At 45.7% G+C, this 22,265-nt stretch overlaps 1 protein-coding gene across 1 annotated transcript; it reads left to right on the forward strand.

The window, feature by feature from the left end:
• Positions 1-957: 957 nt before the first annotated feature.
• Positions 958-10,467, forward strand: NKPD1 (NTPase KAP family P-loop domain containing 1). Its single transcript, XM_083160759.1, has 3 exons — positions 958-1,069; positions 5,375-5,506; positions 8,328-10,467. The coding sequence occupies exons 1-3, from the start codon at positions 958-960 to the stop codon at positions 10,445-10,447; spliced, it is 2,364 nt and encodes a 787-aa protein (XP_083016885.1). The 3' UTR covers positions 10,448-10,467.
• Positions 10,468-22,265: the final 11,798 nt, after the last annotated feature.

Below are 22,265 nucleotides of genomic sequence, written 5' to 3' on the forward strand. Positions count from 1 at the left end.
GCCTGGCTTCTCCTTTGTCTTACTTACGTTGAGCTTCCCAAAACTTTTCTATAAATTTATAATTAAATACAGGTTGAGTCTGCCTTTATCCATATATAACCCTGCACCATTTATCATACTTACCTCATCCCCCGGTGTCTACGGCAATTCCTTCTTGGGACCGGGGATGCAGCTGAAGAGGATTCCGATGACCGCCATGGACTCCAGGGGACACCAGGACATTGGGGCACCACCAGGGGACCGGGTAAGTATGAAAAAAAAATATTCAGAAATCCGCAAAAATCCCTAATCAGAAATGCTTGTGGTCACGTGCATTTTGGATAAGGGATATTTAACCTGTAACATAAACACGCAAATGTAAATCAAATTTTAAGCAGTTTTAAAGGTTTTCATCTCATCATATATGTACTTTTTTGTACACTTACAAAACACCAGAATTCGACAAGACTTCCCGATAGATCAGATTTATTTGCCATGAAAATTTCTGCAAGTACATAGAGGTTTGGATCATTTCATTTAGTTGTTACAGTATGTTGATGATGATGAAAATAATAATATTATTTTTAAATGGGGGTAGAGACACCACTATTTTGACGAACAGTGTTGGGTACCACCCACGCTCCGTTACCCCAAATACCACAACATGTCAACCATGTGGCTGAGAGGGGACTGCAAGCGACATTACAAAACCCAATCTTCACATGCGCAGAACGGATCTTGTGTTTGCCCTGACCTTGCAACCATCATATCTGTATGTAAACCATTGGGTTTATGTACAAATTATAATAATTAGACCCATAGTACAGAGAAGCAGAAGATATTACCTATTGGCTGCACACAGGGCCGTAACTAGGTGTGTGCCAGTGGTGCCTTGCCCACAGCGCATCTGCTCTGTGGGCACATCTGCTGGCACACATCTAGTCTGCACTGTGCAGCGGCGAAGCAACGCGGGACTCAATGGGGCAGAGCTATGTTGGAATTGACGGGGCAGAGCTAATGGGACTCATGCTGCTGCTGCTGCACCTAGAAGAAGAGAAGAGGCTGCAGCACTTCCAGGGCCACCCAGACAGTAAGTAAGGTAATAGTGAGTGGTGTGTGTGTGTGTGTGTGTGTGTGTGTGTGTTTTTCATTTCAACTTCTGTGTGTATTTTCCTTGTGAACTTGTGTGTGTGTGCACGTGTCAAGAGACCTTAAGGGGAGGGGGAGTTTATGGTTAGGCTGTGGGGAGGGTTAGGCACGTAGAAGGGGGTGATAGGGTTAGTTTGCTGGACAGGGTGGTTAGGGTTATGTAGCAGGGTACAGGGGTTAGGGTTAGGCCCTAGCGGGGAGAGTCAGAATTAGGCTGTGTGGGGAGAGTTAGGGAGCGCGCCAGTGTGATAGAAGGCAGGCCACAGGGTGAGGGAGTGCTTCAGTGTGATAGAGCTCAGGCCGAAGTCTGGGTTAGTATGTGATACAGGTCAGACTGCAGAGGAAGGGAGTGCAGGCCATGAGGGGAAGGAGTGTTCCAGTGTGATAGAGCACAGGCATTGTGTGCTGCTCCGGATGGCATTGTGTGCATAAGCAGCACTACACCTGTGAGCATGATGAGCCCACCAGAGTGCCTGGTGTAGTGTGTCTACCTATTGTCATGCTCCACCATATCAAAGACTCCTTCTTACCATTGAGGTGTATGTCTCTGCTGGTATGGAGGTCTGGACGCTCTCTGGCTGGGTGCCTTTCCCATGTTATGCGGGAAATTGTTAATACCCCACATCGCTTCCAAACATTTGGGGAATCTGAAATCAAAATTCACAAGCCAGGTGGTGATCTTTGGACACCCAACGGATCAATGTTCGCCAGGTCATTCTGTCTCTTGTTGTTTCTTTCAAGTCCTTCATTTGCATGTTAGCGTCCATTTTGACAATGTCCAACCATTGTGTACATTGACGTCCCCTTTTTCTTGACCCGCTTGTGAGACCGAGCATTATTGTTGTTTCTAAGGGGTTGGCTCGCATGACATGGCCGAAGTATGAAAGCCGTTACTTGGTGATCTTCCCTTCCAGTGATGAGTTTGGTTTAACACGCTCCAGGATGTCCTTGTTTGTGTTCCTTGCTGTCCATGGTACACGTAACATCCTCCTCCAACACCATAATTCAATTGTGTATTTTGCTGCAATCTGCTTTTTTGAGTGTCCAGGTTTCACATGCGTAGTTAACAATAGGAAAGATGGTTGCATTGACCAGTCATATTTTTGTTGCAAGGCTGATGTCGTTGCTCTTCCATATCTTTGTCATTCCTTGCATAGCAGTGCAGCCAAGTGCAATTCGGTGTTTGATTTCAGGACCCGATTCGCCCGTACGGTCGATCTTGGAACCAAGGAAGATAAAATCTTGCACCAATTCGATTTCTTCATTATAGACTGTTAATAAATATATATACTGCGGCAAGAAAAATAAACTGTCCAGGGCACTTGTAGGTAGACAATCAGATAGATGTTATAGTGGGTAAAACCATAACCAGTCAGCTGACCAATAGCGCCAGATGAGAGAGTTATATATTTCACTCACGAATGGTACCAGACGAGTCGTCTTAGGTGTACTACATTGGAATACCCTGGGTAAAATAGGTTACTCCTAGAAGAGGTGACGCAAAACCTAACAGTAGGGTCCTAAAATAACCTCCAGCTCCATGTATTGGTTACATACCGGAAATGACCCATACAATGGGCCTTATTTTGGTTCATTCTTTCTGACAAAATCCTTCTTAGATGGACAAAACCATGTGCACTGCAGGGGGGGGGGGGGGGGGCAGATGTAACATGTGCAGAGAGAATTAGATTTGGGTGAGTAATTTTGTTTCTGTGCAGGGAAAATACTGACTGCTTTATTTTTACACTGCAATATAGATCTCACTTTGAAGTAAAACCCCACCCAAATCTAATTCTCTCTGCACAAGTAACACCTGCCCCACCTGCAGTGCACATGGTTTTGTCCATCTAAGAAGGATTTTGTCAGAAAGAATGAACCAAAATAAGGCCCAATGACCCAAAGCATAAATTCTGGAAGTCTGTTCCCAGGTGTCATGGGCAGATAGGGAATTTAAAGTGGGTCTGTAAAGATTTCTAAAAGTGGCCCCCTTACACACCCACATCGATAGCCTGCTGTCTTCTACCCTGAACACACCCACACCACCAGTCTGTCACCCTCTCCTGGCCAAAGGCGCCCTACAGGTGCAACGGCCCACCGGGAATACTCCCGATACCTTCTATTGACTATCCACCATTGCAAGACCCACATATGGGAAACCTGCCATGTGTGTATTATGATATACCCTGTATGAAAAGATCAACATGTAGTTTGTATAACTTATACAAGTACCACAGCATCTATTGGTAGTTCCTGGCATCGTGTTTTACCACTGCGACTGCAGGCAGGCTTTTGCCGTTATCCACAGAGGGAATGCTTATGTTACATGCAAGTAATATTGTGTATCATAGTAACAATGGACTTCTCTTCCCAGTGTAGTGATATTGTCAAAGACAAATCCCAGACTGGCCTAGTGAACACCTGACCGCTTCCACCAATCAACATTCACCTTAGCGTATAAAAGGGCAAAACCACACTATCAAGTTGCCAGTCACTGTTCAGCATCATTCTTCTCCATATCATAGTTTAAAGCTGTGTATCCTGAATAGCTGGTTTTGCTCCATTTCCCAGTTTAAACATGTGTATCCTGAATATTTGATTCTGCTTTGCATCCCAACTTAAATCTGTGTAACTGGAATGGCTGGTTCTGCTCAACATACCAGCTTAACCCGGTGTACCCTGAATAGCAAGCTCTGTTCCGCATCCCAGCTAAGCCTGTGTACCTTAAATAGCTGTTTCTGCTCTGCATCAGTGTTGCTTATTATACTATGAAGTTATTTGTTATACTTGTTGCAATGAATACTGTGTTGTGACAAGATTATAAAGTAAAAATACAAGATTCTCAATATTAATGTTTAATCTTGTTTCACAGTGATGAATTCAACAGTACATTGAAGATAATGCTGCAGCCAATTCTGGGACACAATGATAACAAAAGGTATCTAACAGCAGCAGTGGCGTATCTATGATGCATGCTGGGGGGGGGGGGGGGGGGGGTTTCCACACCACACACCCTGCATCAATTCAAGCTTGTGCAGTAGCTGCACTTGGGCGATAGAGAAATCACCAGGAAAATGGCACCAGCACAATTTTCCCAGACGTATACACACGAGCTGTGTGAGGCCCTTCAGCGTCTCACGGTGTATATATTATAGAGGTGCCAGTGCACCTGTACTATTCTTCCATATCCCAGGGTTGTCCATTGATGGTTCTACCACCAATAGTCTATGGTCTTTAACCATCAGTGGAAAATATCAATGGTAGAACATCCGTGCACCTCAAACATCACCGTCCTGGACTCACTGGCAGTTGCTGTGACCCCCCCTCTTTGAATTTTGGACTGTGCTGGAGTCCCACCTCTGTAATTGCCACTGGTAGGGAAGTCCAGGAATATAGCATTTCAGTGCAAGGTCAGACTGAATTGGAGAAGGGTGTTAGATCAGGTGACATTGCTGGCATTAAATTACCATGGCAACAGCACATCACTCCCTTTGCCGTTAATAGGATTGACCTCCTTACCTTCCATATACTTTTAATGCAGCATAAAATATGTTAGTTGCAAGTGACAGACATCAGTATATTTGTATAAAATTACCAGGAAACAGTATAGATGAAGATGAGCAGTCCTGCCCAGGACCATCTTAACAGCAAAGTAGCGAATAGCAAAGCACGGGGGGCCCTACACATCCATTCATGGGAACCTGCAGTTCCATGCCTTCTCTCTACAGGCTTCCATACAGTGAATGGCTGTCAGTGCCCTGATTGGTGGATAGCTCTAGTCATCACCAATCAACATGCTGACAGCTCTTCACTGTCTGACTGCAGGCTGAGGGCAGGAAGACAATGCTCTCTGGTTGTGCAACAACCATCCGCTCCTGCCCAGAGGCCCATAGAATTGTGGGGCCCTGGGCAGATGCCCAGTTTGCCTATACATGAACCCTTCGAGTGCCAACATTGCTGTGAGAGATCCTCAAAATATCCGCAAAAAATGCCACAGAGTCGCTCACAGCGGTCAGCGCCTGTTCGATTTTTGGTTGCAATATTTAACTAAACTTCAAATAAGTCACTTGTCTGTATTTGTATTTATTTATACTAATAGAACAGTCGCTGTGAGCGACACTGGCATTTTTAGCGGATATTTTGAGGACCTCTCACAGCAACGTTGGCACCCAAAGGGTTAAGATGGCCCCTGTTCCTGCCAGTAAATTGAAACCTTAGTAATTTTTGTCACCCATGTTTTTTCCTACAGGGAAGGAGACAGAAGATGACATCTATTGTGCCTGCCTGTCTAAATCATTATGCCAGGTGGCCACACCGGTTACTGTTGGTTTATATGCCCCATTCGGGGGTAGGGTTTACATGTTACTGGATCGTATAATAAGTAAGTTCAATCTTGATATGAATTTATTAATTGTTATTCATAAATAATGTATATTATATACTGTACATACGGTTATTCCCTGGTCAGTGATTTCTCCCACTATAATCTAGCAATTAATACCCAGCATGCAGCTGGCCCTGAAATCTGTAGCGCTAGTTTATGATTTTTAATGTCTCAAATACTTTTACTCTTTACAGGGAATGATATTGTAGACCAGGCCTGGCCAACCTGTGTCATTCCATCTGTTGGGAAACTACACATCCCAGCATGCCCTGCCCCAATTTTAGCATTCACTAATAGCAAAACTGTGTCAGGACATCCTGGGACTTGTAGTTCTGCTACAGCTGTAGATCTAGTCCAAGTATGCACTGCATTATGGGGGCGATTCAGACCTGCTCACTGCGGGCTGAATTCGCTCCCCTGTCCGATGTTTGGGGTTTGCTCATGCACAAATATGCGCATGTGCAAATCCCCAAAGCGAAGGACTTTGGAGAGCTTCACACTCGCTGGGGCATTTGTTCCAGGATGGACGGGCAGGGGGCCACCCAGTGTTTCATGGGCGTGCCCACAAAAACATAGGGAACACCCATAGAAACACTGGGCGTACCCCTGCGAACTCAGGCGTGTCAATGCCTGCTTGGGTCAAGAAGCTGATATCACATAACGTCAGCAACCGCCCGGAATTCAGCCATCTGCAGCCAGGATAAAAGTCAGTCTAGATGGACTTTTAGTAAAAAAGTAAAAAAATAATTTGATGGTGAGCGACCATTTATTTTTTTCCTGTGAGGCTGCATGCGAGCGGATGTGTATGCGAACACGTCCGCTCGCATGCTATTGAGTGGATTCGGGTGGCGATGGGGGGACATTGGGCGAGTTTACCTGCTCACTAGGCTGGGAATATATGCAGTCTAGTGAACACGTCTGAATCAGGCCCTAAATACAGATTATACATTGAGTGCATTGGTGTATATTTCAAGCACACTTTGGCCATCATTCTGGTTGGCTCGCAAAGCAGCGTTAGTTCGCTGCTTTGCGAGCCATGTTACTCCGCCCCCCACCCATATGAATGCCCGCCCCCACTATTCGCCGAATTTCCCAGCAGCACTACCATTTGTAGGCTTCCGTGGGGACCCGAAATCATGATTTATATAGCGCTCGCTAAGCTAAGTCACTCTCTGGCGACTCAGATTAGCGTTGCCCGCCCCAAAAGGCAGGTGGCCGCCCCTGTTCGCATGTGGATGCCCAGCATTTCATGCAAACGCCTCCTGCACAAACCACACACCCCCCCCCCCCGCCCCCTTTGTGCTTTTATGCACATGTGCAGATCTTCAATGACGGGGGCAAATTAACCAGAATGAGTGCCTTTGTGTTTTTAGTTATGTGTTTACATAAATGCAAAATATAAATATTGCAGTGTCTTTGATGCAATGCTTCATTTTTAACTGCACCCTTGTTAATGGGCCAGGAAGGATCCCTTTAGTTTTCGCTTTATGTGCGACAATTTCAGACCATACCAGAATAAAACTTTGAGCCTGATTCAGACCTGTTCGCTAGGCTGCATATACTCACAGCGCAAGTCAGCGCTGCCCGCATCCCCTCGTTAGCATGCAAGGGGATGTGTACGAGAACACATCCCCTCACATGCGGCCGAAGGGGAGAAAAATCATTAGATTGCTGACCACTGAATGATTTCTCTCCCCTTGGGAAATAAAAGTGAGTCTAAATTGACTTTTATTTCCTCCACAGATCACCGAAAAGGGGGCGGGTGCTGACGTCATGTGACATCAGCTGCCCGCCCCCGCCTGCCCCCTCTGCAGCGAATGGCCCAGCGAGTGTGAAATTTGCCAAAGCTTTTTGCTTCAGGGGTTTGTGCATGCGCAAACCCTCCACCTTCAGGGAATTTTGCCCGCTATGAGTGGGTGTGAACCGGCCCCATTGTGTATCCTATATAAAAGGTCAAGTTAGGAAATATTGAGTCAATAGTGTCTAAATTGACAGTGAATAGGTCGACCACTATTGTTCGACACATCAAAAAGATCAACATGGCCTAGGTCAACATTGACAAAAGGTTGACTCTAGCAAGAGGTTGACATGGAAATGGTCAACACAGAAATAGGTCATCACACGTTATTCACAGGGTTTTTTTAGGTGGCATTTGTCAACATGGACACTGTATACCACACCCCTCGCATGACTCGCAGTGCTCGCCATGCTTCGGGCACTATTATATTCTCCCTTTATGCCCACTTAGATTGTAAAGTAAGTCATTAAAAAAAAAAAAAAAAACATGACATTGACATGTCAAACTTTTGCTTGTGTCAACCTTTTGTCAATGTCAACCTAGACCATGTCAACATTTCTCATGATTCGACCTATTACACTGTCCACCGGATACCAATAGCTCAACAGTCAATTTTTTGCAGTCTTTCATACTGTACCATCCACGTGGACTGCTATTGGGAACAGTCATCTGTGCCGAGTACAGTGTGGAATCATAATGAGTAAAGCAAGCCATGCGCGGAGATGCAGTACACTAATTGGAGGTATAATATGCTGAAACCCACAATATAACATGCAAAAAAAACATAAAAAGCTTGAATCGACCTTTCATTGCATCAACCTTTTTTTAAATGTCAACCATGTGCATGTTGACTTTATGGGGTCAAACTAGGCATTGTCAACCTTTTCACTGTCGACTTTTTGAACCACACCAAAACATAGCTACTTGTTCTTAAAACCCTTTGTTGGCGTCATGAAAACTGGTGCAATAAATGTTGCAAAATCAACAATAATTTCAATTTTTTTTCTTTATACATTGCAGAATGCATGAGAGAAGAAGCATCACGTGTCACAGAGAAGGAAGAAACAACTCTAGGACAACCTTCAATTAAACCTGTAGGATGGGGCTTCCTACATCTTCTCTGGCGGCTCCTTTTCTATTGTCCTGTCATCACCGAACAACATCTAAAACGCAAAAGCATTCAATTCATATTTGTCCACTTTAGCGCTTGGCAGTATGCAGGCAGTGACCGTCTGTGGGCAGGCTTAGTCACCACACTCTGTGAACAAATCCGACGGCACTTTGGAGTTCTTCCACTCAGTCTCTTCAATGTTCTAGGTTCGGCACCCAAAATAAATCTAGACTCCGAATCAGATGTCAAGGAGTGGACCTTTAAGAAGACTTTTTGTATCATTCTGGTGGTTATTATTGTTTTGCTTCTTATTGGTTTGATACTATTAGTGGTGCCAATTTATTCCAAGAGCCATGAAGGGGAAGAGAGGGTTTCAACTGTCTTTGGTAGCTTGGCTACAGTCGTGGCAGGTTCAAGCATTACATTGACACTATATAAGCTGTGCAAAAGCATCTTCATCAGCCAAAAGCAGAAGATAGAACGACTAGTTAATAGCGAGAAGTTCAGCTCACAAATGGGCTTCATGAATGAGGTGAAAAAAGAGGTTCAATTAATTAGTCAAATGGTACAATACATGGAGATTTTCCAAAAGCAAAAAATCAAAGTGGTGCTGCAGATCACCAGTCTGGAACTTTGCGCATCAGACAAAGTGGTTGGAGTTCTGGATGCTTTAAATACCTTGTTGTCTGACCAGAAATCTCCGTTTATTTCTATATTGGTAGTTGACCCCAGTATTATTGTCACTTGCCTGGAGAATGCAAGCTCACTTAAAGGTATGGCAGACAATGGCTACATGTTCTTGAACCGCACTGTTACTTTGCCATTCTCTGTGCCAGCTCTCGGCAAAAAAACCAAGCTGCAACTTCTGAGAAAGGCTGTAGAAAGGACAGAAGATCTCATTGACTGGCCCTGCCGGAATGATGCCAACAGAGGCACCAAGACAGGTATTGCAGAGTCTATAAAACTGCTAAGAGAAGAGTTAGTAGATGATGAAGAACCAGAGGTGTGCACACCTTGTCCGCCAGGATACTGCATTCGGGAAACTTTTTTTGCTCTATGTAGTGAGCGTGAAGTTCTAAATGAATACATTCCGGACAGCATATGTCAGATGAAACGAATTGTCAATGCAATCCCAGTTATGGTCCACCTGATGATGTTGAGTAAAATACAGTGGAACAACATGTCTTCTAAATCTGTAGCAGCTTGGGTTGTTCTCTGCAATCAGTGGCCATGCAGACTAAGTTGGATACTTCAGTGTCTGGAGGATGAGGAGCAACAAGGCTCTAAGGAAGGGTTCAGCAACTGTCTCCTCTTTGACGTTTTTAAAGAAAATAGCACTGAGCTTTTTTCCTTAAAAGCAGGGCTGAAGAACCTTTTGGACTTGGATGGAGATCCAGAGATCTTCATGAAGTTCCTTTCTGAAGACTTTCCTTTCACTGTTGAGGACTCCAGGCGACTCATCCAGTGCACAGTTAACCTGGATTCTTCCATAAAGAGCAAGATGGGACTTCTGCGTGGTATCAACAATCTTCAAAAGGAATGGAAGACAAAGAATAAATCTGATAAAGAAGAGGATAAAATTAAAAAAGAGGTGACAGAGGGAAGTGATTGTAAGAAAGAGACTGAAAAAGCTGGAACAGAGTGCAAAAAAGACGTTGGAAAAGAGGGAACTGTGGAAAGAACAGAGATCGAAGTAATACTTATAGCAGGAATGCAGGAACAAGAGATCAATAACATGGAAAAAGGTCTTGGGTGTAAAGTGGAGGCCCAGACAAATCTGTCTTTAGAACAGAACAAAATGAAAGATGATTTGCTGCAGAGTAATGTTGTAATTGAGGCAGATGTGTGTATTGTAGACATTTCTCAGGTCAAAGATAAAGGATTTCTAATTGAAAAACAAGAGGAGATTGAAATCATTTTGGACAACCAGAAGAAAGATGGAGATATGTGTTTAGTGGTGACCCAAACAAAAGAGCAATCTGGGAAATTAGAGGAGATGCAAATCAAAGAAGATACGGTTTTATGCTAAATAGAAAACTAGGTGCTAAGCGGTACACCTGTCAAATCGTAAAGCAGGAGTGCTAAGGCGATCTCAGGGAGGACAGAAACCTCACATGGAGCAGAAGGGCAAGCGATTTCTCACAGCAGTGTATGCCCAGCCAATCACCTGTAAACCACCTGGGACCTTCCCGTGTGGTCCTTAACTTGTGCTGGATCACAAGCGACCCCTGTTCACTGCCCAGCACGCAGGCAGGGAACAGGGGTGATGTAAAACATTTTTTACATTGATTTATTTACTACAGACTGCTATTACTGATTGGCAATTCTGCACATTTTCTCACAATCTCAAATACCACATTGAACATAGAAGCTTTAGCATGCTACGCTCTGCTCTATTTCACTGTGACAGCCTCCACCAGAGCCTTCACGTCCTGCTGACAGTCTATGAGCCTGTGTCTGTAACAGACTGATTATTTGCCCTCCAAAGAGGTATTGTAAATAAGATAATGCTATATAGGAAGACAGCTAAAAAACAAAGACTGGGTTTGATGCTTCAAACATAGACTGGAACTGCATATCAATCAATGCTATGTATAACACTATGCTTTGATGATGTAATGTTAATATTGTAGCCTATTAAAAATGTTTATGTTCATCTTGGTTGTGTTGGCATTGTGGTGGGCTAGTTGGAAATATCTGCTGTGTTTTGTGGAACCGTCTTGTCATCTGCTTCCAGTGCTTTGAGGTGGAGGATTTAATCTTGACGGTTCTATTACATATTTTAACAGATCCCAGTTTAGCACAGATCCCTTTATAGGACACATTGGGGAAAATTTACTAAGATGTGTATTCTACTTCACATGTGATGTTGCTATGGGCAACCAATCAGATCCTGTCTACTATCTTTTAGAGGGTGCTAAATAATTAAGAAGTAGATTCTGATTGGTTGCCCATAGCAACATCACATGTGAAGTAGAATACACATCTTAGTAAATTTCCCCCATTATGTTTGCTACAAAAGCAGCTAATGTTCGATTCTCCCCCACCCCTTGCATCAATGACATTTTCCTAATGAAAACCTTGAACTACCCCTACTCCTACCCTGTTGAGTTATCATTAATGAAGTGGTTCACTTAGCAGGAATATTCCACAGAGGGCCATTGCTTTCCTCTAGTTCCGGAACTGTTCCACTTTCCTGTTTATTACCTTATTGCAGCTTACTGGTATCTGTGAACCTTGTATTTTGGCTCTATGTACAGATGGGGCAGGTCCCATCTTTGCAGGGGATGGCAATGGCGACGCCAGTCTTTGGGACTTGAGGGGTTAAGGTGAGGTGTGTATGTCTCTGGGGCTGAGGGGGATAGTATATGTTTCAGTTAGAAAGAAGGGGGAGTGTGTGTCTCTTTGGAGGCGTAACTCTGGGAGGCAATGGAGTAATCTGCCGCCGTGCTTCTACTCCCAAGGGGGCACCTCTCCTCCCCTGCAAATTTAAATCAGTTTATTGAAAGCCTTCAATATCACTTCTGTGGCTGACTTCCCCTCCTAGTAGGACCATAGACATCACACACTCTTTATTTTAAAAATAACATACATACACTCATACATACTTACACACATGCATACATATATTTATAAAGGTGCTGTGTGTGTGTGTGTGGGGGGGGGGGGGCACCAATATTTATCTTGTGGGAGGTGGGTAGTGTATGTCTGTAGGACTGGAGAGGTTGGGAAGAGGAATATATATCTCCGGGGCTGAGTAGGGGATGTATGTCTTGGGGGCTGGGGCGGTGGGGAAGGGGAATGTATGTCTCTAGGCCTGGGGACACAAGGTTGGGAACGTATTTCTCTGGGCGTTGGCTAAAATGATGTGATTCAATGCAAATCAAGTCATAGTGCACTGGCCCTGCCCATTAAACTCAGTAAGTAAGCGAATTGGTGGCCGTTGACGATTAGTGCGCATCTCCGGAAGAATTGTCTATACTTGCTGGCAATGACTTTGCACTTGTTAAAAGAGGAGAATCTCAGAAGAAACAGAGAGAGGGTTAACCACCTATGGTAAATAGGCCCCTTGTAGTGATTCTGCAGTCTGGTAATAATGAAGACTTGATCATTGAAAGCATGATTTAGGACATAGGGAACCTGAGAAATAATCCCAGATTCTTACAACTAATGAAGGATATTAAGGGCCTTATTCTGGTTTGTGCGGTCCGTTCCGAATTCTTTCGGACGGCGATTTGTAGCTACCTGCCCATGCGTAAGCATCGCAATGCGCATGTGCAACGCAGTGTCTTTGCACTCGTTCTCACCAATACCATTTACAAATGTGCACCGAACTTCCTCGGGAAATATGGGCGTAATATGGGCGTCATGTGGGCGTACACAAGGGCTTGGTTTCAAAGTGGGCAAAACTGGGCGTAAATCTGGGTGTACACGTGGGAGTGCATGAACAGTGGTAGGCGTGCATTTGGACCGGACACCCAGTGCAAGCGAACCAACACGGCAGAAATCTTCGGTGTCCATAAGCAAGTTTCAGTTCTCGGAAGGCAATGGTTCAGGCCTTCGGATCGCCCTATTAGTACGGCCGCACCTTAAACACTCGCAGCTGACCACAATACAATCCACTCCTCTAGTCATCATTAGTGATTAATTAAACTCTTTTCACAGGTTCAATTGGAAGCATTGCTGGCTAAATGGGCCATTACAAAATACTAGACTATATGCTGCAAACACAACTGTATTGTTGGTATCTGACCCACATACACCAACTCGGTGCGTACGGTCAGATTCCCGTCCGTTCGTGTGGTCCTAGCACACAGCCCAGCACTCAGTGTGACTACCATAGCACTTTCTTTATGGCATTAACACCCTCCTCTCCAGTGTCCCCACTAATCCTCAACCAGTGTTCAATACGAGCCAACAGACTGCAGGTGGAGTCCTTATACTCACCCTAACCCAGTGTGACCCCCCTACACCCCTTTTACCTACTATAGCCCTCAACTGCCCCCTAACCCAGTGTGGTTTGTACAAACCCAGATCCCCCCCCCCCACTATAGAACTCAACTGCCCTCTAACCCAGTGTGGCTTTTTAACACACCCAGACCCGCTCTCCCTCTCCAGCTGTCACATGTTCTGCCACTCACCAGCCTTCAGCGTCAGAAACAATCATCCCACAGATGCACCTCCAGGGAGCCGGAAGTTCAGTCCGTCCACGTCACATTCACGCAGTGACTCTTGATGTCCCAGCTCCTGCAATCTTGAGGGAGACTGCCTCAAAGGCACATCCCCCGCCCGCTCCCAGTGCTCACTTCTGCACCCTTGACCCGCCTGGCACACGCTAACAGCAACTGCCTGCCACTCACTGACGACACCCCTCGGCTATCTCTCCCGGCACCCACTCGGCTCTCACTCGCCGTGCGGCTGCCTCTAGGGGTACTGGCGCCGTGGCACCCCCTGTCACAGTGCTCCCTGGGGAGTCGCGGCGCACAGTTTGGGAACCACTGGGCTACAAGTATAAGTATATTGTCAAATAGTAATCTGATATTTGCCCAAGATGTCCCTCGTAGCTCTCCCATTCTTAAAATAGTTTTTAAAGTTACTGGACATGTAAATCATAAACAGTTTTTATTGAAACATTGTTTTAAAGAATAGGGTACAGAAAAATAAGAGAAAAGGTAGGGAAATAAAGAGGTCAATACTAGGAGTATTCAACACAGTTCAGGACACAGTAAAATATAACAAAATAAGACACCTTTTATTTTAGTATAGCTGATATTCATGAAATCACACCGGAAAATTCTAAAAAAGAACGGTCAAGTCTGTAGAGGCAAAGTCGGATTAAGGGCCCCATGGGGCCTAGTATGAGAAGTGGAGGAGGTGAAGCCAATACCATGTAAGCAGGTAGAGCCCATACACCAATGGTTCTCACCTTCGGTCCTCAGGACCCCCCCCCCCCCCCCCATGCACATTTTCCAGGTCTCCATACAGAATCACAAGTGAAGTAATAAGTCCCAACTGTAAAAAGTGATAATGAGTGCACCTGTGCACCTGCAGGGTGACCTGGAAAACGTGAACTGTTGGGGGTTCCTGAGGACCGAGGTTGAGAACCACTGCCATACAATATAATCCCCATTGTCTCCCTAAATGAATAAATATTGCATACATTTGTGTGCAAAATAGAAATGGAATTGTAATACTTGATTAAAGGCCAAACATGGGGCTATCTGGTGATCATCATGCTGTCCTGATGATGGGACTATTTTTATGCGGAGGCCTGGAGCTGCAGCTCCATCCGCCCCATTGTTAATGTTGCCCTGTGCCGAGGTTCTCTGAGACTGAGATGTATGGGAACAATCATTTTGTCAGGAGGGATAGAAGAACCAGCACCCTCTGCATAGGCGTTTGTGGTGACCGGGGTGTGGACCAAGGATTCCCCTCTTACCTTGCGTCCTCTGGGCCCTTTAGGTTCGTCGGGTTTCCCATTCTCCGGTGGACAGGAGATTACTCTTCAATGAAAGGGGACAACGTTCTGCGGTACAACTCAAGTTTATTAGGAGATAAAGGCAACCTGAGCCCACTGACCCTCGCGGCATTGGGGTTTAAGGCACATTAACAAGTGACAACAGTTATCAATATTCACTTTAACTCTTGGTATTTATCTAATAGAACAATAAGACGTTGCTCGGTAGTACCAACCACAAGCGACCTAGTCACACTACGCATGTGCCCACTAGGGCCTACAGACTTCACGTGTTCAAGGTACCGTGACGGCGTTCTGGGTAAAACACCCCCGCTTTGAGTTTACTACTGGGTCAACAAGTCGACACGATACCGTCAACACTGAAGGCTACCTTTGAAATATACACACATCAACTTCACATAAATCATGACACATTAATAATCTTGACAATAGACAATATTCTGAACAGCTGGTGCACCAGTATAACCTCTTAGCAAATGACCTGAGGTGACGTCACCCTCAGTGTAACTCAGTCCTGGACAACCTGTGCACAGGGGGAATAATGTCAATCCGGGGTAACTATCCGGTGCAAACAGTGGCCCCCGTATTACCTTGAGAATAAAGGCCTGTCGATCGGGGGTCGGTATAGCGGGACTCCGGAAGGGGTTCCTATGGCCGCAGGTACTCAGTCACAAACACACCCTGTAGCACAAGGCAGCCAGCCTAGTCAGGGATTCCTGATTCCTGGAGAAGGATCGTTGTACGGGCACCGGCCCTCACTACCACGGGCCGTTGGGGGCAGTTCTCTGACACTCCCCATGAGAATAGCCCTCTGACTCTGCTGGGGGCAAGCGGGGGATCGGGGCTGCTGCTCGGGGTCCACGGGGAACCAAGCGGGCACCAGATGGGGCGAGTGACAGGCAGGGGAAGGCTGCGTGTATGTCAGGTGGAGGGACGGTACCTGATTGAACTGGATCAAGTTGCAGGCTCCTGCCCGTCACGCTCTGCTGTGCAGGGTCTGCGTCTTCTTCTTCAGGACGGGTGGCACATCAGTGGGGGCGCCACAGCTGTGACGTTGCCACACTCGGTGGCTCTCCCGGTCCCTTCTCTCCCCCTTGGATGCGGCTGACCGGCGGAGGGGTCAGCGGGGGTCACGTCCTGGCCCCATGCTTCTCTCTGGCTGGCAGCGGCAGGACAAGGGCGCGTCGCATCTCTTCCCTCTTCAGGAGGTCGGCGGGGTTCACGCTGCTGCGCTGCGTCTCCAGGCGTTCTCTCGCTCTGGCTGCGGCAATTCTCCGGGCGCCGTCGCCTACTCCAGAGGTCGGCGGGGGTCACGCTGCTGTGCGGCTTCCTCTCACTTCTCCCTTCTCCTCACGTGAGTCTCTCCTTCCTCGCCCACGCGCTGGCTTCTTCCTCTCTCTTGGTCCTCCTCTTCCTTCCTCCTCCCGGCCTCAGTTCAACCAACCCCTGACTGCTCCAGCCTGCCAATCAATTTCGCAGGCGCGAAAGCGCCGGGGCATAGTTAACCCCTGCTGTCCTGTCACGGGGGGGTTTTGCGGGTCTCATGCAGTTCTGGGGCACCACATGTGTACAGCACATTTAATTAGTGGGGGCACTGCCCATTGGGTGATACACCCACTATGCAGAGGGTGCTGGTTCTTCTATCCCTCCTGACAAAATGATTGTTCCCATAATACCACAAATCAGTCGTGTCTACCATCATCTGTTGGCGCTCGCAACGATATAAAACGTCTCTCAGCCACAACATAATCTCCTGCCTATTTCAGTTTTAGTCTTCTAATTACTTCTGTTATTCTAACAGTACATGCAAATAAAGTCACAACATATATGGATGATGCAGGTATGTAGTGATATTACAATGGTCTAGTCCAATTAATAATGCTAAACACGCACGCAAGCTCTGATTGGCTCATGGGCCGCTGCCGCATTTCAAATGGCTGAGGGCCACCAGAGGCCCAGTATCTGAAGCATCATAGCGGCAGGGAGGTAGTTATTAGGGTGTACCTGTGCACACCTACCACTCAATGTGCGCACACCTATGACCCTCTGCATTATACTGGTGCCTGATAAACCATTTTACCATAGGGAAGGTAGCTGAGGTTTAATATGGAACACCTTCTATTGCTTTTTCGAAATGAAAGTGTACAGTATTTGAAAACTATCAACAAATAGAGGCAGAGCATGTTTTCAGTCTTGGTCTAGAGCGACACATAGGGTTACGTACTTTCTGGTTGCAACGGGGGGTGGGGCCACTGAAGGGGCGGGGCAGCCGGCGGATCATTCGGAGTGGGGGCGCAGTCAGCACAATCGCGTCCTTGTGGCCATGCCCCCTATAGTGCAATGCCGGTATTTCAGGCATTGCACAGCGGGGGCAGGGCTACAAATACGAGATTCATGTCATGTTCTCCTGCCTAGGGGGGGGGGGGGGGCTTGGGAGACTAGCCCTATTCCCAGAGGCTTGCCCCACTTTATGCAGGCTGGGAGGGGGACCGGATTTCACATGCTCTGATAAGAACATACCCAAATACATGATATCTGTGATAAGTGCATAGGTTGGTTGCTACAGTGCCAACTGTGTAGTGCGGGTGGGGGGGGGGGGGGGTCTCTAAGCAAATATAAACATATTATCATGTATGTAATATATGTGCTGGATCGACTCCCCAGTGATTGGCAGCACTGTAAGCATCAGACACCATGCGGCATCAGGGAATCAACATAAGCCTCTTATATTTGCATTGGCAAATAAGCTGTTAGCTTGTGACCACACCCCCTTGCCTGAAGGGACTTTTTTATACCTCTAACCTCCCAACCAGCGGCGGCTGCAACCCCTGGACCCCCACTGACTAGTTTCACGGGGTGCACTTTAATTCAGTAGTAGTTCCGAAACTTTCTTGCATTACTAATCCCAAAAGTTTTTTTCATGAGAAGTATAGAAAAAAATATTAAATTAAGTAAGTTGCGCTGACGGAAGCGGTACATCTGTTAGAACAAACTTAGGTCTACAGTCATTAGGTCGACCCCGGAAGGTCCACTGTCCCCAAGGTCGACAGGGTTAAAGGTCGACATGGCTCAAGGTCGACATGACTTAAGGTCGACATGGGCCAATGTCGACATGGTTTTAGGTCGACAGTCATTAGGTCGACATGTGGTTTTTGCTGTTTTTTGACCCGAATGTCGACACAGTCGACATGGACACAGTTGGGGTCGAACCGCAGCCCCTCGCATCGCTCGCTTCACTCGCAATGCTTCGGGCAATGCTTCAAATCTTTAACCCCCTCACAAATCATCTCCTAATATGTTTATAATAGTACCAACCAACAGTCTAAGATCTGGAAACTGTAATCTGAATCTGATGTCTAAGGGTTACATGATTTTTTGGTGTCTATGTAATCGTAGGTCGACATGTAACCCGTATATGTACCGCTTTGCTCGCCATACTATTATATTCCCACTTGGATAGTAAACTATGAAAAAACACCTTTTTCTGACAAAACAAAATCATGAAAAACTCCTGTCGACCTTTTGACTGTCGACTTTGCTCATATCAACCATAAGCTTGTGTCAACCTTTTGGCAGTGTCGACCTAAGCCAGGTCAACCCTTTTTAGGTGTCCATCTAGTCACTGTCGACCATTAGCGTTCAACCTAGTGACTATCGACCTAGGCATTGTCTATGCACTGACTGCGTACCCTGAAAAACACGGTGCTGCTGATCACTGGGTATGGTTGACAGCACATATACAACATACAACATTACCTGTATATATGCTAACTGGCTCCCCCATGGTGCCAGATCACCAAAACGTCATTGCTGGTGGCAGAGACAATGTGTTATTGATCTTGAGTGAAGAAGTAACCAATCAGTACAAACAGCAACATCAGATTTGCAAGTACCTGGAAGTCAGCTGGGATCGTGAAAACGTCCCACAATGCACAATGGAAAGATTAAAAGAAAAAAAGTAATTCTGAGCATAAGCCATATAATAAAATCAAGGCTTTTAATACAAACAAACTAGGCGAAAAAAGAGAGAGATGAAGACCGAGAGGTTAGCTTAGGAAGAGCAAACGGGTGGGTTGTAGTGGGGAAGAGTAATGCCCCGTACACACTAAAACGAACCACCCGTGGGGAAAACACTGAACGATGGGCCTATTTCTGACTTGATCACAAAGCTGCTTTTTTAGCAAATGGACAAAACCATGCTGCGCTCCAGGTGGGGCAGATGTAACACGTGCAGAGAGTTAGATTTGGGGGGAGTTATTTTGTTTCAGTGCAGGGGAAATACTGGCTGCTTTATTCTAACACTGCAATTTAGATTTGCCAACCCTAACTCTCAATGCACAGGTTACATCTGCCCCAGCTGCAGTGCAGTATGGTTTGTCCATTTGCTAAAAAAAAAAAAAAAAAAGCAGCTTTGCAATCAAGTCTGAATTAGGCCCGATATCGTTAACGATAATGTTCAGTGACTGATATGGATTATTGGGACCCCCGTAGAACATGCAGTACACCCCATAGAGGTTATCGTTAACAATTCGTGGGAGCATGTATCGTTAATGATATAAAGGGAAAACATATGCACGTTGAAATCATTAACGATATTGTTATTGAGCATATCATTAATGAAAATCATTTGGTGTGTACCCACCTTAAGAGGAGGAAACAAAAAGATAAAAAAAAAAGAAACCATACAGCGCTTGGTGGTACTTACACCTGTAGGATATCTATAATATGGAAACAAATTGGTAATGTACATTTGTGCCCTGATGAAATACAGAGGCTGTGACTTTTCTGTAGGACAATGTCTCTTGGGAATAGATTTCTTGGTTACAGAAACTTATTTTCTATATGACATTAGTTTTATTATTTCATTGAAAACTTGTACTTTTTATTCATAAAGATAAAATGGCGAGATATACCGTTACAGTAATGTAGATCCATATCACAAGATATGAAAAGATCAAATATAAAACAACTTAAACCTTTATTCTATAACTTTTAGTGTAAAACAATGTAAACTTTATTAACTATATAAAGAGGGACAAACTGTCAGCAAAGCACTGGGAGAGTGATGTCACAATAGCTTGTGATGTCACAATAGAGCTTGAACTGGAATAAAAAGCTGCACACAGCACAGAGACCATTATTGTTGCAGAGTCACAGGAAGGAGAAGCAGCTCTGACAGATTTTGTCTATTAATCTTCTCAAACTATGGCAGAAATACCCTGCAACGTAGTGGTACACAGTACCGTGTGTATGGATGAGCAGAAGATTGACTTGCTCTATTCAGTGACGAAGAGAGTATGTGATGATGGTGAAATAATACATCCAGGGGATCTACAAGACGACCAACTGATGGTGACCATCAGGGATGGCTCAACAGAGATCGAGATGGTTGGTGCTCCAAAATCATGGAGCTATGATCGTTATTTAGGCTGGATAGAAGTGGCCCATAATTATAGTGCCATGTGGACCCTCACAGAAAGTCTACTGCCTCATACTGTCAGCACGGACGTGACTGGCGATGACAGGAGTGACAGAGAAATGAGCGGCCAGCAGGAGGAAATTATACAACCTACTCCAAATGACGATATGATGGACGCATTACAGCTCAAAAGAGAAGTGGAGGAGGAAATAAAAAAGAAAGAAGCTGAGCTAAGAGAACTCCATCAAGTGAAGGAAAGTTTAAATAACATTCTACAAGAAAAGACCCCACGCTCAGGCTGGCGAGGCTTCGTCAGCAGCATTAGAGGGTCAGTGCGCAATATATTCAGAAGACGCAGCAGCACTTCTTTCCTCACTACAGAGGGTGTAGCAGGCCCACCGGCTGAGACAGACATTCATCAATGGGGCTCCTGGGGAATGACATATTCCCAGCTCCTATACTAGATCAGATTTGTCCGTGGGATAGGCTGAGTTCATCCTGGTGCAGACATTCCACACCTGAGAGATGAGCATTGAAGCCCCAAAGCTGAGCTCATCTTGGTGCAAACATTCCACACCTCAGAGATGAGCATTGAAGCCCCAAGGCTGAGCTCATCTTGGTGCAGACATTCCACACCTCAGAGATGAGCATTGAAGCCCCAAGGCTGAGCTCATCCTGGGGCAGACATTCCACACCAGAGAGATGAGCACCTGAAGCCCCTGCCCCTTACACACCCTATGTTGCACCACCTTATCCTGGAACAGAGATTCAACACCTGAGATATCATCACATACAGCTTCTGGGGATTAGGGCTACTGGCGAAACCCCAATAAAAAAAACGACACAGCGCAGCCACCTCATGGGTGTGTTGGAAGAGCTGCTAATTATTTATAAAATGTTGATAGTTACATTCAACTTGTTGATAACTTAGTAACCTGAATATTTAAACCCAGGCACCGCTGGCTACTTCAGCTAGTGCAGTGATTCCCAACAATGGTTCCCTGGGGCGCCACCTGACTCTTGCAGGGGTGTCATATTACAGTAGGTTGGTGGTCAAGTACCAAATCTATTTATGGTCAAAACTATTGGCAAAACCAGCGCTAGTGGCTGCCAATGATAAACATGTGGACAAACAGACGCACAAATGTAAACCACCACAGAACTAAATAATGGCAGGTAGGCAAAATTTACTTTATTTAATATTTTTCCCAAATTTGTCACTAAAAACAGCTTTTATCCTAGGGGTGCCATGAAAAAAGTGCTGATACTCTAGGGTACCGTGATTCAAGTAAGTTTGGCAACCACTGAGCTAGTTTAATATATGTGCTGACTGTCATACCCAGTGATCAGCAGCACCGCTGTGTTTCACTGACCCTGCTGCAGCATAGGACACAGCGCTCAGCTTGCCTGACTTCTACAAGCCCACCCCCAGATTCCAGTAGGCTACTTTCCCTGGAATCTGGGGGCGGGTTTATAGAAGATAGACAAGCTGAGCGTTGCGTTCCGTGCTACAGCAGGTCAGTGAAAAACGGTTACGGTTTAACTATAGATGATAGACAATGTCTAGGTTGACAGTCACTAGGTCGACCACTAATGGGCAACTCTGCCAAAAGGTCGACACAAGCTTATGGTCAACATAGGCAAGATCAATAGTCAAAAGGTTGGTATAAGGCAGTGGTGTCCAAACTTTTTGTGACGAGGGCCAGTTTTGGTGAGGTGAAAATGTGGGGGGCCGACCATTCAGCCTGACATTCTTTGAATCATTAACCCCTTCCCGACATTTGACGTACATTTACGTCATGGTCGGGATGTACTTCCCGACACATGGCATAAATGTACGTCATGACTTGTAACTGTCACCGCGTCTATAGACGCGGTGACAGAGGGACGATGTCTGCTGTCCCTGACAGCAGACATCTTCCCTCATTGCCCAGGGGGGGCACCGATGCC

This window comes from Crinia signifera, chromosome 9, assembly GCF_055691185.1.
Source record: "Crinia signifera chromosome 9, ASM5569118v1, whole genome shotgun sequence".
Classification (NCBI taxonomy): domain Eukaryota; kingdom Metazoa; phylum Chordata; class Amphibia; order Anura; family Myobatrachidae; genus Crinia; species Crinia signifera.